Source organism: Lissotriton helveticus, chromosome 4_1, assembly GCF_964261635.1.
Source record: "Lissotriton helveticus chromosome 4_1, aLisHel1.1, whole genome shotgun sequence".
NCBI classification, from domain to species: Eukaryota; Metazoa; Chordata; class Amphibia; order Caudata; family Salamandridae; genus Lissotriton; species Lissotriton helveticus.
In genome coordinates this window covers 929,435,824-929,455,131 of record NC_136063.1, presented here as the reverse complement: position 1 = coordinate 929,455,131, position 19,308 = coordinate 929,435,824, and the positions used below count along the sequence as shown (strand labels likewise).

The 19,308-nt window shown below is 43.6% G+C and overlaps 1 protein-coding gene across 1 annotated transcript in view; it reads right to left on the bottom strand.

Moving 5' to 3' along the window:
- LAMA1 (laminin subunit alpha 1) overlaps positions 1 to 6,767 on the bottom strand; it is a 549,300-nt gene extending 542,533 nt beyond the window's left edge. The window contains exon 1 of the mRNA XM_078687536.1: positions 6,564 to 6,767. Within this exon, the coding sequence (XP_078543662.1) occupies positions 6,564 to 6,633 (70 nt within the window). The 5' untranslated portion in view covers positions 6,634 to 6,767. The remainder of the gene's footprint in view (positions 1 to 6,563) is intronic.
- Positions 6,768 to 19,308: the final 12,541 nt, after the last annotated feature.

The following is a 19,308-nucleotide window of genomic DNA, read 5'->3' as shown; positions in this document are numbered from 1 at the left end:
TGCGGGGTGGCCCTGGGGGGCAGCAGAAGTGGGTGCACTGTGACCCTTGTGGCCAGCAAGTATGGGTGCCCAGCGGCCTCCAAGGCCAGCAGGTGTTGGTGTAGGGTGGCCCTGGGGGCCTGCAGGAGAAACACTGTAAACCTCATAAATAATGATTGGAGCCTAACTGGAGGAAAAAGGATGTGCTCTGCTGGTCAAGATTAATAATTATATTACGATGTTTTAACAGTGCCAGAGCTCCCCTCAATGAGGCAATATACCCTTAAAGTACGTTAAAGGCTTTGGCTCAGCCTCCTTCCGCCATTGGCTTCTTTTGCTCCAGAACGTTATGTCACTGGCTTGAGACATTGTCACTAGCAACTTGCATCAATCACCCCACAGGAGTATTTAAGTCTCACCGTTTTTCTTTTGGCTGCTTGGGAGTGTCCTTACACCATTAATTGGAATACATGGGGTATTTTTGTATATCTGAAATCAGTTTGCGAGCACTCTGGCAGCCCTGGGGATCAAGTGCTGATAAAAATATCCCCCAAAAAGTGCAGCTCGAAAAATAAAACAGATATTTTTTTATGTATCATTCACGTTTCAGATGCTTTTATCTCTAACTCAGCATACAATTGGTTTGAAGCATGTAAGGTGCGCGCACGCCTATTCCACAGGCCGAACAAATGTCAAACCTACTGACTTTGCCAATGCTTGTTTTCATTTAAGGGGCTCATGTTTAAGAGTAGCCTGTTGGTGGGGACCACATTCCTTCTGGGTCATGCTGACAAACAGAATAGGATTTCGGGATTTTCGATAGCAGGCCACTGCTTGAATGTGTCCCGGTGACCCTGCTGGTAAGCTGGCAGCCAGAACAATAACTTTGCTTCTATTCATAGCTAAGCACAAGCTTGCAGGTGTTGCGTCAAGCGTGCACTGCCATTACGTGCTCAATTAACCTCGACCTCCAACTGACCTTGCATCCATAGTGCCTTGACCTGCACTTATAATGGTGATTTCCACAGGTCCAAGTAAAGGTCAGTCAAAGAAAAGGACAGGGCAGAACTACTATCAGTGGGAGTAATGGTGGGTGAGGTGAAGCAATGACAGACATCTGGTTGGCAGTGATAGGACATTTCCTTCTGCCAGTGGTGTGGCACTGCCACTGGTAAAAGCCTTTACCAAGTTGATGATTAATAATGTGAACAAGTCTGGAGCCCTGCCAGGCCACATAGGTGTCAGCTGTAAGTGCTTATTCCGTCACCGAGAGTGGGGTCATGAATAACCTTCAGCGGAAGAAAAGTGTGAGAACATAGTCTATGTGTATGTCATACCCTTGCAACTTCCTACAAATGTCCCATCTCAAAACTGACATAGATGTCTATAACATATCCACCTGCTTCCATAGTACCAGTCCAGCTAGCACAGTGGCTGTCAGTTCAGCCGAGGGTTTATTGAAAAATAGGATGAAAAATATCACAGTTTTACTGACAAAACAATTCAGCACACAGACAATAATGTGTTAAAATGGTATCATTTAATGTATTGATTTGTTTTGACTGTATTAAAATATTTGTTTCCACCACACTTCAGAAGAAAAAAAAGTGTTTCAATTGAGCTTTCCTTACTATGATATATTCTGAAATATTTGCACAGTACATTTACAGACATTCAAATGTTGTGTGTTAGGAAAAAACGTTCCTTTCCTGCCTAGTGCATACAGTAAGATTGTCACATCCATCCTCTCACTTTGAAGTCAGAGAAGGAAAAGTAAGCACTGGGCTCCCTCAGAAGGCAGAGCCTGACAGTTGACCTCTGTGTTTGTATGCACAGCAAATGTGACAAGATAGGAACCAACTTTAACAGCCTGTTTATAGAAAGCAAGCACAATACAAGTAGAGGTGGTAAAGAGGCTATGCTCCACAGGTGGGACTGGACAGCCTAAAACAAATAGTTTCAGAAAATAGAAAGTATTCAATTGTGAGTTACAAAACACAAGTCCAATTGTAAGCAATGTGTGGAATGCATTCCCGGGGAAGCTTTCAGAATGTCCTCAAAAAGTATTTTCTGGTAGGCTTCGACCTAATAAAGGACTAACTGGGAGAACTGCTTCGGTTCTCATTCACTCACCTTGCTTGGAACAATCCTCTCCTTTCCACCATGGCAGCATTTCAATTTGCCCACACATTTATTACTACATTGCAAACACCAATAAACAAACCAAGGAAAGCATTCTTTGTCAAAGCAGGGATATCTGACGTTTTCTGTAACTTCCTGCCCTGCGGCTCATGCTAATGCCAACGCAATAGTTTCCCACTAGCATTGCAGAAAGGCTCCTATGCTGGCTTGCAATTTGCATACTAACCAAAGTATTAGGGCAGGGGCATAACACAGGGCCCTAAAGCCCTCACAGTGCAGGTGGTGGCCCCACTATTAAGGGGGGGCCTTTCAGTCCAAGGCCAATGAATATTTGTGAGAAATGGGAGACTCAGGGGCCACTCATCAAACTCTGCATCCGGGCCCCTTCATTATGTGTTGCATCAATTTCACTGCTGCACCTGGGCTAATGATTATGACTATCTGCAGCGGCTTCGGTGACTAACAGATTTTGTGGACATTCAGACTATAAAATGAATAACCTTGAAGATTAAACACGAAATTAACCAATTGTTTATACATCACATTTAGCCCTTCGATGCACCCATACTATTGAGGATACTGCTTCTGAACTGAATCAAATTTGAAAATGAATACACACTTGGTGAATATTAGGCCCGGGAAATTTTCTATTATGCTGGTGTAAACACTGGTCAAAAAGTAAGCTTTGCAGATGAAGGGTATTCCATTCCCATGGGTATCATGCTTATGAATTTATGTTGCTATCTACAGCTGTTTTGATGGGACTGTGAATGTATTGTAGATTAGTGCAATCTCAACGTTTTTCACCAAATTATGGATTTGCTGCATTTGCCATGTAATCCACAATCTACTGCACAATATGCGGATTTAAAAAAAAAAAAATCTAGGTCAAACAGATGAAAAGTTACTCAAAGTGCTGCCACGTCTGTTGCCACACAGAATGTTTACCATGAAGTGACAGATCACCTTTCTTTTGCTGAGGTATTAAACTGATACCAGTGTGATACAACCGTTGCCAAGAAAGCTTTAAAACCGTAGAAATGACAAAATAGTGAAGGAATTCTGCCACGAAATGTGCTGCACTGCACCACATATTTTGTTGTTTTCTGCCAAATAATTTAGTTAACCCTGCCACATAATTTGTTCCTTCCGTGCAGCATCATTCCAGTGGCACAGAGTACAGCATAATAAGGTCCACTGGTAAAATGTGATTGTGCTGCATTGTCGTTAAGAATGTATGTTGAACTTGACATGTATTCCACCCTGGGCTGTATAATTTGTTAGCTGCATAGTTTGCAGATTTCAACTACTAAAACTACTTTTATCTCAAACAGTTCAAAAGTTACTAGAAAAAGCACCACACATGATGCAGCACAGTGACGGACACTTCACAAAGGCCACACACCTTTCTATTATGTTCACATCGGTCAGTAGGGCAATATAGGTGTTAGATCCCCACTTGATGGACTTGGAAATAGCTTTTGTTTATATTAAATGAAAAAAACATCCTGAGCTATAAAAAAATGGATTCACACACGATGGAAATAATGATTGCTTATTTTCTGTGAAACTATTTTGCTTCATTTTCAGTGCAAATTCATGTGATCCAACAAATACTGTTTTCAAAGAAAGAGTTATTTCATAAGGGTACCCAGAGTAAAGAAAATCCGAAACATTTTATTTTTCATTCTAAAGTTTGATATCATGAAGATCACAGTGCCTGCCAGTGAGATGACTACATTAAAATATGAAATATACAATATTTCTGTCAGGCTCTTTCATAATAGCTGTGAAACAAATAGTTTATGCAGAACTCAAGAGGTACACTTTTTGTTACAGTAACGTGTGTACCATAACAATTATTTTCAGCTGAGTGCAACATTGTGTTTTACACAAACTACTTCACTCTACGAGTGCTAATAAAATGGTGCTTAATGCTTCCATTAAGTCTAAATCAGCATATGTTGGTTAATACATTCTTCAAGAGGCTGGATCAAGTCAATGTGCATACATTTTCTTCTGATAAAAAGCTTTGCATTTTGCATACCGTTGGGGTTCCTGGCAAGAGCGCCCTGCCAAAAACAGTGCCCCATAATTCCACATAATTTGCTGCTTCTTGCACATAATTGCTTTAACCCTGTCGTATAATTTGGTCCTTAGTTGCCTCATAATTTCTGTGGCCGTAGTGTGATGCTACACCGACTAGCTGATGTAAGAGAAGAGGAGCATGGAATTAAGGAGTAACCTGCTGGGATAGCAAACGTCTCTGAACCAGGAGTCCTGTTCTGCATTTCACATGCCTAACTTCCCAGCATGCACCCCGAGCTTCCTACACCACTTAACTCGCCAGTCTGCGGATTTATTTAAAGGGGCATCCAATTAAGTAACAAACACAGCTCACTTTACCTAAATCCAGTATCAATAACATTCACCACCAAAAACCATCTCAGAATGTTGCTATGTTTGATGACGTCAGGGTTTTAAGATATGTTATGGTGACATCATTCATCAGATGGCCCCTTAAGGTGTCTTTTCTAACTTCTCTCGGCAAAACGTTCATTTGGTGATCAAAGTCTTTTGTAATAATAGCTCTTGAGTTATGTTTTTTGTCCAAGTGTGATAAGGCTCGGAATTTCCAAAAACAACCCGTCGCACGCTTCTTTTATCTTCCAAAGCGCATTGAATCCTGCACGCAGGGCCGGAGAATTCCAACTATTCCGCTATGATAACCATGTGTGCTGGCCCGGATCATCCGTCCCTCCGACGCGTCCACTGTGAGAGAGAAACGCAGGTCCTGCTGCGCTCCTCATCGTGGATGACTTTCCCGCCTCATCTCAGGCAGGCAGCTGATACAACTCTCAGGGTATACCTCGACGGCTCTCTTTATGGGCCTTCCCGGGGCGCGCTACTCGGGAAAAGCCTCAAGAGAGCTTCTCCGCGCAGCAAACTGCGCCTCGAGGCAGCTGCTAAAGTGTACTTTACAAAAGCGCCCCCTAACCGCAAAACAAAAGCTTCAAGGAGCACTTTTTGGTACACTGCGATAATAGAACTTAGACAACTATTCGGAAAAACTCAATCCTGTCAGCTAAACTGCCCCTCAACATCTGTGAAAATTGCTGACTTTTACATGGCCGCACGCGGGGTAAAAAAAAAAAAGTACACAGGAGACGAATTATGCGGAGCTGCGTACACCCTGTGGAGTTGTAGCGGATTCCTGCGAACACATCCCATTCCTCAGCACACCAGCTGGGGCCCCCTCACGCATAGGAAACTGCATGGGGGAGTTGAAGGGGCGCATCTGCACCACAATGTGCCGGCAGCGGTGGTCCCTGTTCAGCACAGAAACATCTGCAACACGTTCAACAAAGCGGACCCTTGTCCGCTGGAGTCACCCGGCAGCAGATAGGTCACAGATGCGATTCAGTGGCTAAATCCGGACTGTGGAACCCGGCGGCCTGGAATGCAGCCCTGGATTACACGCTTTACCCCATGTGTGAACCTGAGCAAATGGATCCCTCGCGTTATCTCCGACATTTGGGCAAAAATAGAAAAGACAGTTTTAATGGGAGAAAATGCGTGAACGGCTTCTACTCCCAATACAATTGCAATGGGAATTCTTGTAGCCGACAGGGTATGATACGAAATCCGATGTCTTTGCTATAAAAAAAAGTTAGGTGAGCACTTCCAGGACGCTGACTTGTTGAATTAATGGACATGAGTTTGAATCACGACTCCCCTACTTGGACGCACGGTGTGATCCTAGGCAGAGCTCCGTATAGTCCCTCTTCAGAAGATGTAAGTGCTTAAAATATCTCTACCATTCACGGATCCACAATATTTTTCGCTAATTCACGTCAGACTATGTGCATTTGCAGTGGAGCAGTAAGTGTGTCATGCGCCCTAATGCAAGCAAAGAATTGCCTCAACACCCCCCACCATCTGGCATGGGAGTAAAACACAGCTATAGCTGCGGTAGAGGGGGCCCTCAGACTGCTGGGCCTGGTGCCACTGTACCTGCTGCACTTTGGACAACTGCAACCAGTGTATTTACAGACCCGGACTGCGCAGGAACAGCCCTAAGAGAACAGTGCGGATTCCCAAATTACACAGAAAGAAAGGTTTATAACGTGCCTCGTACAAATCTATAACGCTTTCAAACGGAAAACTTTAACAAGAACACGGCATTGGAGACATGCATTGCCCTGCACGGAGCAAATGCTGGCGCATCCCTTGTGCATGGACAGGTCACACAGATGATTGACTGGTGATCCCCACCTGGACCGCACACCTTGATTAAATGTTTTCCGTCTGATTATACAACTAAAAAAATCAATACATTGTAAGCAAAGTTGGAGTAACTTCATTATTTCCCCCCAAAAAATATAGATTGGGTAGGTAGGCAGGCAGGCACCCATCTCATCTGCTCGTGTCCACTCTCTTACCTCTTTGCTGCTGGCCCCGCAGCACCCCTGCCCAGAGCAGCAGCAGGAGGACGGTCCTTGGGTGGGACATCTCTGACAGGCAGTCAGGGTCCGGCCCTGCAGCAGGCAAAGGATGAATGCGCAGCCTGCGTGTCCCAGTGTCCCCGGCGACCCTCGGGATTCACAACTCTCCTGCTCTCCTGCCCCTCAGCTTCTCTAAGAACTAAAGCCTAGCAGCCGAAAAGTCCATCAAAGGGGCGGGACGGAAGCATCCATTTGTCAGAGAGGGGCGGTGCTGAGAATCACACAGCCGCGAACCTCTGCTTTTCTAACGTCCTTTTGGGGTTTGTGTTATAAGACGAGGAAGACAGAAGTACCGTATTTCATTCTGCACATTTGCAATATTCTGTTTTTGGTGTGCTTGGATGTGCGCGTCTGTCACGGACGAGGACCCCTCTCCCCGGAGTGGAGGGGTCCAGTAGCTGTGGCAGCGAGAGACGCCGGCAGGGCACCGGCAGCACGTGAGGCAGGGGACAGGGGATTATTGTAGACTTTGGATGCGCGTCGCAGGGGTCTCGTGCCGGCACGTAGACACGCACAACAGGAGAGGGCAGTGCTGCAGACTCAAGCGCAAAGGAGAAGCCGTAAAAATGAACCCCCTCCTCCCTTTGAACTATGTCGCGATTGCATCGAGTGAAGCGAGTGAGTCAGGCACTAAATAGTTTGCTTCCCTCTGGAAATTCTGACAACATGTGGCCTAATGGTTTCTTTCACAGGTTAAATCACAACGATTTTGGTCATCCATTCATCCATTCATCCATCCATCATTCTACCCATCCATCTGTTCACAATTCTCTCTATCCATCCATCCTTCCATGCAGTCAGCCACCTATCATCATCTCTCCAGCCTTATCGCCACTCATCATCACTCACTCCAGCCAGCAAGCCATCCACTTATTGGTCAATCCATCCATCATCAAACCATGCATCTCTTCCTCCACTCATCTTTCTCCACACCCTTCATCCCATCCCTGGCTTCGTCAGTCCCTTCAATCATACTTTCATGTTTTATTGTTTCATTTATCCCTCGACCCACAGCTTCTTCGTAAAAATCCCCTTGCAATGGTACTTAGGCCCTACTTTTTGTAAACCGATGTCTCGGATCAAAGTCAAAGAAGACACACAGGTATTTCAAAGGATTTCGGTTGGACTAGTGGTTGAAATGAAATTAAAAAAGTGCACATACTCAATAATCTGTGGTACCTGTTTGCTCTTGAGAAATGCCAGGGCTGTACTATGAAAGGTACTGCACCAGTGCTAAGAAGCGGGGGAACTCCCCCTTTCAAATGAGATACTCTGCCTCACATTAAAGAAGGGGAGGCACTCAGTACGACATTACTTTACCATTTAAAGCACAGTGTTAGACTTACTGGCCAGTGGAATCCACCCCTACTCAAGCTGCTAAAGTAGGGGAGGGGGGTTGGTGACGCCCCCACCCATGCACGTCGCAATGCCCCAGCATTCCCTACCACAAAAGGGCATCATTATAAAATGCATCTAAGGTTCCAATTGGAGAAAAAGAAAATGAACACAGCGAGGCAAAGAGACTTGATTTGTGGAAGGATAAGGGCAAATTATCAACCATCTCAATTTTCAGAGAGCCTTAAATGTCTGACTGTTTCTAATCACTTAATAGTATGGCAAAGCTGCACAACTACTACAGAAAGTATTAGGTACTTACATGTGTGACCGCGTCTATACTCACAGTTATCTGTAATATCTCATACTTAAACACAGCTTCAAGTGTGTTGCACCTTGATTGGAGCACCTCAGTGATCCCCAGGCACTACAATTAACATTTTCCATATGTAGATCGCTAAACCTGTCATCCGTAGGGTGGGCTTCTCACAAAAAGTTTGCCTCCTCGTCTCCTGTTTTGCTGGAATGGTTTTTGTTGGCTTTAGGACTCTGCGTACTTTACAACTGCTGACTAGTGCTACAGTGCTTTCACTCACTCTATAAAACTAGGTCTTGGTGGAGTTTGCAGAGTTTTACTCCACGGAACTCCGCAAAGTGGCAGAAAAATTCTGCCACACTCTTGCGAGTTCCGCTAGCAGCGGAGTCTCGTAAGCCGCGCTGCTCGTACTGATTTTTAGCACCTGGAGTTTGTCCAGCGCTTTGAAATCGGCATGAGTGTCAAAACGCGTTGCACCAGAGGGCGCCGCTGTTTTCTACCACTCAAGTAGACATTCTACTTGAGCGGCATCCTCATCAACGCGAATGACAGATTTCTCAACGCGAGCGGTAGCAACTGCCCTTGAGGAGAAATATCGCCGGGAGGAAGTCTAGCGCGCAATTTTTTCTTGCGAGAGCTCTCCAACTTAGCATTGGTTAGCTACTTGAGAGAAAAAACTCTGCTCCGCGTCACTTCACAGAGTTTTTCAGAACTCCACACAGAGCACGGAGTGCGCAAACCTCTGCGAACTCCGCAGGCGGAGTGGAATTTTTCGCCTACCCCTATATAAAACATGGTAATATTGGGTTACCCCATATTTGCATATTCAACTTATTTATAAGTCCCTAGTAAAGTGGTATACTATATACCCAGGGCCTGTAAAATAAATGCTACTGGTGGACCTGCAGAGCGGTGTACAGACAGAATATCGAGTCGATTATTTCGAACAACAACAATAATATTGAAGACAGTAATATCGTTTGTAAAAATATAGTTGTTATTAATGTCGATATTTATATTAGTGTTCTGTATTTTAGTATGTGTGTTAAAAGTATGTGATGTAATTTTTTGGTATAAGTGTAGTTTTTTTATGTATGTGTTGAATATTTAGCAGTAATTACTTTCATGAATTGTTTTTCTGTATTTTAGTTCTGTAGCGGGTTGTGGGTTTATAGGGGAATAGGGTGGGAAGTAATTTAATTATAATAACGTAATTATTCGTTTTTATTTATAATTATTTATAATTAATTTGTTATTACTTAATTATTAATTGGTTATTAATTAATATAAATTAATTAATAGATAATTATATAAATTGTGTTATTTTTTGAGGAGCAAGTTGTGGGTTTATAGGGGAATAGGGTGGGAAGTAATTTAATTATAAAAAAGTTTATTTTTTATTTATTATCGTTTATAATTAATTTATTAATAATTAATTAAAACATTGGTTATTAAGCTGTATAAATCAATTAATAGATAATTATATTAATTGTGGTTTTTTTAAGAGCGTGTTGTGGGTTTATAGTGGAATAGGGTGGGATGTAATTTAATTATAAAAAAGATAAATATTAATGTTTATTTATTGGTATTTATAATTAATTTATTATTAACTAATTATTGACTGGTTATTAATTTTTATTAATGAATTAGTTGATAATATTAATTGTGTTTTTTTAGGGCTGGGTTGTGGGTTTATAGGGGAATAGGGTGGGGAGTAATTTAATTATAATAAAATAATTATTAATATTTATTTATTAGTATGTATAATTAATTTATTATTAATTAAATATTTATTGGTTATTTAATTGTAATAATTATTTCATTGATAAGTATGTTAATTTTAACACTCTGCTATCCAACACTTTCCCTACTGTTGCACTCTCTGGAGTGGAAATAGTAATTTGTACATGATCGCTATACAATACTTTCCCTACTGTTGCACTCTCTGGAGTGGGAATAGTAATTTCCTCCCCTCTGCTATGCAAAACTTTCCCTACTGTTGCACTCACTGGAGTGGGAATAGTTATTTTTACCCCTTCGCTATCCAACACTTTCCCTACTGTTGTACTCTCTGGAGTGGGAATAGTACATTTTTTATACCTACGCTATCCAACTCTTTCCCTACTTTTGCACTCTCTGGAGTGGAAATAGTAATTTTTACCCCTCCACTATCCAAAATCTTCCCTGCTGTTGCACTCACTGGAGTTGCAATAGTAATTTTTACCCCTACGCTATCCAACACTTTCCCTACTGTTGCTCTCACCGGAGTGGGAATAGTAGTTTTTACCCCCACGCTATCCAACATTTTCCCTACTGTTGCACTCTCTGGAGTGGGAATAGTAATTTTTACCCCTACGCTATCCAACACTTTTCCTACTGTTGTACTCACTGGAGTGGGAATAGTAGTTTTTACCCCTACGCTATCCAACAATTTCCCTACTGTTGCACTCTCTGGAGTAAGTAAGTAAGTCATTTTTATTATGCATGATTAGTTAAAACTGCTGCATACATGAAATAATCTTTAAAGTCAAAATCCACTATTGCAACAATTTGACCAGTTTTTAAAATAATTCACTGTTAAAAAAAATTAACCAGTTTTAAAATAATCCACGCTGTATTTTACATAAAACTGTACAAATGCAATTAATGGTCTAGTCAGGATAAAAGTCTGCCTGATATAGGTTGTATTATTGAGCAATCCGCCCTCAGATTCCATTGTCGAGAATTTTTATTCAGTGTGTTAATGTCTTTCACCATGGAGTTCCCTTGCCACTCTGGTTATTCGAGGCAACAAAAACAGCTTCAAGGTGTGACTGCTGGAGTGGTCCTGGTGCTATGCTTAAATTATTAAGATTAGCTTTCCTAGGCGGACTAGATTAGTTCCAAGGACCATCATGTAGTACTAGTTTGAGGCCAGTAGAGATATGTTTTTCAGCCTCTGTTCAGTGAGATTAAGAAATTTTGTAAGGCGGCAATTCAGCTGTGCTAGGATTGGATTAAAGCACAGGATTACCGCCTGCCTGCAGGACCTGATGCCATGCTGCTTGAAGGATGGCTTTAATAAAGTTTTCCTTATTTGTTTTTATCTGTCGCAGATACAAATGATGTGGATGAGGTTCTCGACTCCACAAGCACATAGCCTGCAAAGCTGGTCCCCTCCTCTACTTTCCGAAGGTGGTAAAAATGGTTTAATTGAACCAACTCCCAGGCGAAGCTTCAAAAATGTTTCTATAGTTGTTATCTTTATTCCTGCGTTTAGGTAAGGTTGAGGTTGACCGGCTTCGTAATTATTGAGCACAACCCAGCCATGAGCTCGTTTTGACAGTGCTTCCTTATCCTCTACAGAAGATTTAAGTCTTTTTGACTTTGGAACTAGTTTTTTTAACACACAATGAGCCGTTGAGGTATTCCAAAGGTCTGTCAGACCTAGGGCTTGGATAGAATCCAATAGGTATTTGTTAGCTGGTGATTTCCTTGTGCGTGTTAGTTCTACCCAAAGATGGTTATTAAGGGAACTCATTTCAGCAGCTCTGATTTTATGCCAGCATTTTGCATAGGCTCCCATTCTCTCTGCCGCTTGATTTTGTGGCTCAAATTCCAGCCACATTTGGGCCAGGGAAACGTATTTAGGCAGCTGAAATATTACTCTGTAAGAGGTTGTTATTATGCTGTTTAAAGTTGCAGCGTCTCTTCCTCTCATTGGTTCACTACCGTAGGCGATCGTGGGCTGCAATTTGGCTCACAGGACGTTTAAGAAAGGATCTAGTGACAGGTCCGGCAACTTCTTCTTAAAAGGTTTAAGTAGGTAGGTAGGTCATAGCACCCTTCCTTCGCAAGGATTCCAGCTGCGGCTTGAAGGAGTTGTTTTGATCTAAAAGTATCCTGAGATACTTGTAGCTTGTTACTTGATGTAGACATTTCCCATCAAGATACCAGCTTGGACTTGTCTTCTCATGGTAGTTTACTGTCATAATTTTGGTTTTAGTAAGGTTTATTTTTAAGGAGTTTCTTTGAGAAAAGTTGCTAGTCGCATCCAGGAGGTGTTGAAGACCAATTGGGGTCCGACTGATCAGGACTAGATCATCAGCGTATAACAAGTCTGTCAGTGTCATGCCTCCTAACTTCGGGGCATGAGATGAACAGTTGTCCAATTCACTCTCTGGAGTAAAAATAGTAATTTTATCCCCTCCGCTATCCAATATTTTCTCTACTGTTTTAGTTAATGTATTGTAAAATGTATTTAAAAAGATTAATTTAAAAAAATTATTAATTTGTTATATATGTTTTTTGTTTTTAATTTGTATTATTGGTGTATGCGTATATATGTATTTATCATTTTTTATATGTTTTAACAATTTATAAGTTATTAAAATGTTTATAAATATTATTAAGTAAGTATATATTTTCTATTTTATACATATCTATGTTTAATTAATTTTTATATGTATTAATTATAATTTTAAACATTTTCTAATAATTGTAACTCTTTGTTATTAATTGTATGTATTATTTATTTTATTTTATAAACATTAAACCAACCAATATTTTTAACAACAATATTTTTAACAACAATATTTCCCCCCCATATTTTTGTACTTACCATTATGTAGATAGGACTTCGATATTCTGGGCATCAATATTTTTGTACCTCGATATTCTCACTGTCGATATTCTGTCAGTGATCCCTGCAGCACTTATTGTGCCATCCACTAAAGTAGCTTCTCAAAATTTGTCTCGGGTCTGCCATTGCAGCCTGTGTGCTGTTTTAAACTGCTATTTTGAGCTTTCAAAATAAACCTTTTGCCAAGCCTTAAATTCCCTTTTTTATTCATGTAAGTCACTCCTAGAGTATGCCCTAGACAACCCATAGGGTACTGTGTATTATATTCAAAATAATTTGACATGTACTTTTAGGTTTTTCATGTCCTGCTAGTGAAAACTCACACATTAATATGGCCATGTTAAACTGTCGATCCCTGCCTAAACACGCGCTGGAAATCTATACGCTCTTAGAGGAGCAACAATTAGAGATTTTGTTTTTATCAGAGACATGGCTCTCATCAGACTCCGATCCGGACATTGTTCAGGCGTTGCCTCCGGGCTTCCTCATACAACATTTGGATCGAGCGAAGGGGAGGGGAGGAGGGATAGCCATAATCCATAACGACTACCTCTCCTGCTGGCTCTACGGCAGCCCCCTTTCTGACTGCGAAAATGTTTACTTCACCATCCAAATGTTCCCATGTAAATCCCTCTCGGGAGTTCTTATTTACCTTCCCCCAGGTACTATGGGAAAGTTCTGCGACTCTCTCTTGGAAACTTCTATGGCCCTGGCCAGTACCCTTCCCAATTTTATGATCCTAGGGGATCTAAATATCCATTTTGACAATAGTAGAGACAGCATAGCTTCGGAACTGCTACTAGACCTTGCAATTCACCAGCTCTATTTGGGGAACAACCAACCCACGCACGCACTGGGGCATTTGCTGGATCCCATTTTTTCGAATATCTTGGACCTTAAAGTGATGGCACCAATCCCGATACCGTGGACTGACCACCTGCTTATTCCGTTTAGCTAGTGGATCCCGACCACTCCGCGCCCCAGGCCAGCTCCTGGTAGACCCTCACGCCCTTGGTCTAAATTAGACACTGACAAATGGAAGCATGTTCTGGAGCTCTCTTCTCCAATCTATGAGGCAGACCCCGCAGTTGCGGACGTCAAGTTCTCCTCGTGGATTGAAAACTCCCTGAACATCGTCCTCCCCCAAAAACTTTACCTTAAACTACGGGAAAAAAACACCTTGCCCTGGTTTACTCAGGAGGTTTGCCTCCTAAAAAAACTTTGTAAAAAGTCTGAAAGATTATGGAGGAAGGACTATGATCTTAAAAGCAAGAAGGATTATAAACTCACAATCCTCAACTACAAAAAAGGCCTTAAAGCAGCGCAAGTAGTTTTCTTTGAAGAAAGAATAAGAGCTGCCTCTAGCTCGTCAAGAGAAACCTTCCAAATCGTGAAAAAACTCCTAAAAACCCCGGAGCCTACATGCACCGGCGATCTCTCGGACAACCACTGTAACGAGCTAGCAACATTTTTTGATCAAAAGATCCAAAATATCCTGAAACAACTTCCCACTCATAATTCCGCTGACCAACCCGACCCGCTTCCGACACAGTCGCAGAACCTCAATATAGTACTGGACACATTTATTCCTATTAGCGAGGACACCCTGACTCCTATTCTACAGTCAATTAAGAGTGGCTCCCCGCTTGACCCAGCTCCTGTCAAGATCTTAAAACTTGTCGCACCCACCATTCTTGCCCCAATGGTGAATGTGATCAATTCCTCTCTATCGCAGGGAATGGTTCCTCCTAGTTGGAAGAAGGCTGTGGTTAAGGCCTTATTAAAAAAAAAACAACCTTGACCCCCTAAACTTGACCAACTTTTGTCCGATTTCCCTTCTGCCAAGCATCAGCAAGGTGGCAGAAAAATTCATCAACGGCCAGTTGTCTAAATATCTCGAATCCAGTGAACTGCTCAAACCCTCACAGACAGGCTTCCGTCCGGGCCAGGGCACGGAGACTGCGATGGTGGCGGTAGTTGAAGAGGCCAGGAAGATCATCGATGCAGGAGGATCAGTGGCAGTTATCCTCCTGGATCTAAGTGCGGCCTTTGACACCGTTAACCACCGTACGTTGGTCCAACGGCTCAGGGACCTGGGTATTTCAGGTCTTGCTCTGTCCTGGCTAAGATCCTTCCTTCACAGCCGTTCTTTCCAGGTGGCTGAGGGTAATTACATCTCTAATGCGAGCCCAATACACTGCGGAGTCCCCCAGGGCTCTTCCCTGACTGAGCCCTACGCTCTTCAACGTGTACATGTCCCCCCTCGAAAAAATTGTCACCCCCTATGGAGTCAAACTACTGACATATGCTGATGATACCCAGCTCGTTGTATCACTAAGCCATCGGGACATTTCTGCCACCGATTTGCATTCCTGCCTTGGAGATATAGTCAGTTGGATGGGCAGGTCCCAACTAAAACTGAACGGTGACAAGACGGAGATAATGGTGATGGGCAACCAGTACCATTTTCATCCAGAGACCTTGTGGCCTCCCTGTATGGGCCCGCCCCCAACTCCTAAATCTGAAATCAAGAGCCTTAGGATCTGGTTAGACCAGGAGCTCACTCTGAACACCCAAGCAAGGAAAACGGCCGGAGCCTGCTATGGTCTCCTTCGTACCTCCCGTAAAATCCTACCGTTGCTTCCCTTTCAGTCCAGGAAGCTCCTAGTCCAGGGCCTAATATTGTCCAGACTGGACTACGGAAATGCCCTCTACCTCGGTGCTCCTAAGAAAGTGACAGCCAAACTTCAGGTAGTGCAAAACACGGCTGACAATCGTTGTTCGGCAAAACCGGCCCTTGAGCACTCCATTGGCTGCCAGTACTTGAAAGAGTGCATTTCAAGGCCCTTTGTCTAACCCACAAAATACTGCATGGTAAGGCCCCACCTATCCTCAAAGATCTCATCGTTCCCTATACTACCAACCGAACCCTCTGATCCACGACCCTCGATCTGGCCTTGACGCCTAGGATTAAGAGGGCTCGATCTGGAGGCCGTCGCTTCTCGTATAATGCCTCCAAATTGTGGAACTCACTTCCACTGGACATGCGGTCTCAACCCAATCTCCTTCCTTTCCGTAAACTTCTAAAGACCTGGCTGTACCCGTAACTTCTCCCTTCTGCTCTCGCTTGTTTCTATCATTAGTGCTGGGACGCTTACGGGCAGCCAGGCGCTCTAGAAATCCTTAAACATAAACATAAACACATTTGTGTTTGTTTTTTCACTACTCTGAGGCCTAACTCTCCCTTAGGATAATATTTGTTTACCTTATTACATTTAATAGGTAATAGCTTTTGTTTGTGAGCAGGTAGAAATGCCATGTTTGGTGTCTAAGGAATTGGAATTTAACATCTTCTTTAATGGTACAGTTGGATTTTAAGACACAATTGTGAAAAGGCCACCTTTAGAAAGATGCAACCATATAGGGGTTAAGCCCAAATGACAGGACCCAGGTAGGGCCAAAGTTACAACATATACAGAAGAATACCTGGAGTCCCACTCTTTATTTTCCAAAAAACCACACTATATTCTTTTAGTGGTTAGGTTAATTTATTCAACCTTTAGAAAGATGGCATTTTATTGTCTGAATCATTTGGTGCCTGCAACCTGTTTCCTGGGTCACATGACTAGGTGCAGTTGGCAGTTGGTCTTTGCTTATTCCTCCCAGACGGTTACACAACAGAGGTATTTGGTGTTGGCAGGATGGACCATCCTGTCAGGATGGAAGGGGCAGAGCTGTTTAAAGCCCCACTTGCTCTTCAAAGCAGCTGCCTCAGCCCTCACACAAAGAACTTCACACTATTCTTTTGTGCCCGACATCCTGGTAGCAGGGCAGGGAGGCAGGAAATTCCAGATACTTCTGGGGGATGGGGATCGGGCACTCCCTAAGTTTCTTCCACTTCAAAGCTGGCACCAGTTACAAAATTAGGTCCTTCCGACCCACTCTTCAGTTCACTTCTGGACCTTCAGAGAATTCTCTCAGAGGAGTGCCCTGCTGCCTGTGGCATGCTGTGTACTTCAGAGGGCTGCCCTGCTGCTGCAAGTGAACTTCCCTGCTGCCTGAAACCTGCTCTGTGCCCTCAGTGCTGCCCTGCTTGAGACCTGCTTTGCTGCTTGAACTCAGGACTTCCAGAGTGATACCAAGGGACAGTTGGCTTACCTCCTAATCGGAGGACAGAAAAGGCTCCAACTTGAATACACACCTGGAAACTAGCCTGAGTGAGCCCTGACTCTGCACATGGTGCCCCTCCATTTCTGGACCCTTCGAAGTGGCACTATTGATGCCTAAGCTGCACAAATCCAAACTTGGGCCTTAGAGCATTTTCAGACAAAAGGTGACCTGAGAACTGAGAGGAGACCGGGACTTACTTGCTCACTGACTTTATGATGATGTCAGGGGGTTCCTACCTGCCACGGCGCCGAAGCTGATCAGTGTCCCTCTTCCTTTCCGCCTCGCCGAGTGCAGGACTGCCACGCCCCCTCTACGGATGCCTGGATGCACCCAGTGCCGAGAGCCGAGTCAGTGACGTCGTTCCCGGATGGCCAATCAGCGACTGCGACGGCGCTGATAGCGCGACCGTTTGAACAGAGCAGCGCGACTGCGGAAGCCGGGAGGAGAGCGCCTGTGGAAGTCGCCATTGCGGAGGAGGTCGTTGTACGAGGAGTTCCCGAGGAGGACGCTGGACGCGGAGTGCCCGAGGAGGACGCGGCGGCCATCAAGAAGCCGGGAGGCCAACGGAACCACGCTCCGCCCTGCCACGCTTCACCTGGAGAAGTGTGGCTCCACAAGGTACGGGCGCGTCTACGGGGAGTTTTCAACAAGGAGGGAGGGAACGGGTAGAGGGTAGCGGGGTGGGCTCATGCGGGCAAGCTGTGCGCCGCGTCACCCCCTTCACGCATTGTAGAGCACGGTTGTGGCCCTGGTGATTCCCCCCACTTCCCTTCCCTCTCACCGGTCTTGCTCCAGAGCACGCCAGTAATCAGGCGTATCTTTTTCTTTGTTTTACTTTGAGAGTATCGGAACCAGAAGACCCGGGGCAGTACAGAAGACGGAAGGAATTGCAGAGAGGCGAGGGACTCGAGACACTGCAGCCTTTCTACGTGCTTCACTGTTTGTGCTCATAAATAAATACCCAGAAGGGACTTAACCACCCCTACGTTTGGCCATTGAATCTTTAATAGTCCAGGGGAACCGTCACAGATGATTATATGGCAAATGCGTCAATTTAATAAAATGCAGAAACACCACAGTCACAAAATTGCATTGTTGCATTGGCCTTGGTTATACACAAATTAAGCAACACACAACATCATATGCAGTTCAGAGAGACAGCATTTACCAAGCGTGCTACAGATACTCTCAGAGTCCTGCCCCCATTCTGCACTTAGAAAATCGTGTAGGGGCTGTAGAAAGGCTAAAATGGGTCAAGGTGTTCTATACAGGTGTGTCTTGATGAGCTATTCCTCTCTTATAGCAACCACATTCTGTTTAAGAAAAGTATCTTTGTTATAGAAGTAAGACCCTATTAATGGCCAGCCTTCATTCATAGAAAAGAGGTCAATGCTTCCAGGTGTTCTGAAGGAGTTCACAAATGATTCAGTGATCCTTCAGTTGAGCACAAAGTTAGGACAAACCAGAGCAAAAAAAGGAGAAAAAAACTGAGAAATACTGGAGGCACAGTGTATAATGTACTTTCAATGCCTCAGGCGGGACATCCACCATGTTTGTGAAGGAGCATCCTGTTGAGGAACTTAAATAAGGCCGTTATTGAGGGTTGCCGGTGCACCGACTGTAATACACAGGTAATACATTTTGGGTAATATTAATATATGAATGTAGTGTTTAGTAGTCTTTGTCAAAATGAAAGACCAAAATTGCGCCTTGTCATTTATTATGAAGAAGATTTTAACCTGTTCCATCACATGCCTCTTATGTAGCAGTATTTGACAGGACAAAACCATAGTGTAAATCACTCGAAAGACAAAATAGAGCCTTCTAGTCTTGTATTCTTTTATGTAAAAGGAAACAAGTGCTGGAATACATTTGTGTTTCTTTTTGTAGTATTATAGTAGAAAAAAAAGAAGTCCCTTTCTACTAATGTAACAACCAGAGGCAACTTGCACAGGTAAGAGAGGTGGAGCAGTGGGGAAGGGCGGGACGGGATGGGGTGGTGGAATTCGACAGACGGCAGGAAAAGGAATATTAAATAAATAAAACCACTTACTTTGCGCTTGCCGCATTGCCGATGTGGAGAGGCGCCGAGCGCCAAGAAAGTGGTATTATTTATTTATTTAATATTAATTATCCTGTCATCTCTCGAATTCCACCACCCCCGCCCCATTGCTCCTACCTGGGTGAATGGCACTGGTAACAGCATAACTTGTGCATTTTAAAAGTGCACATTCCCCTCT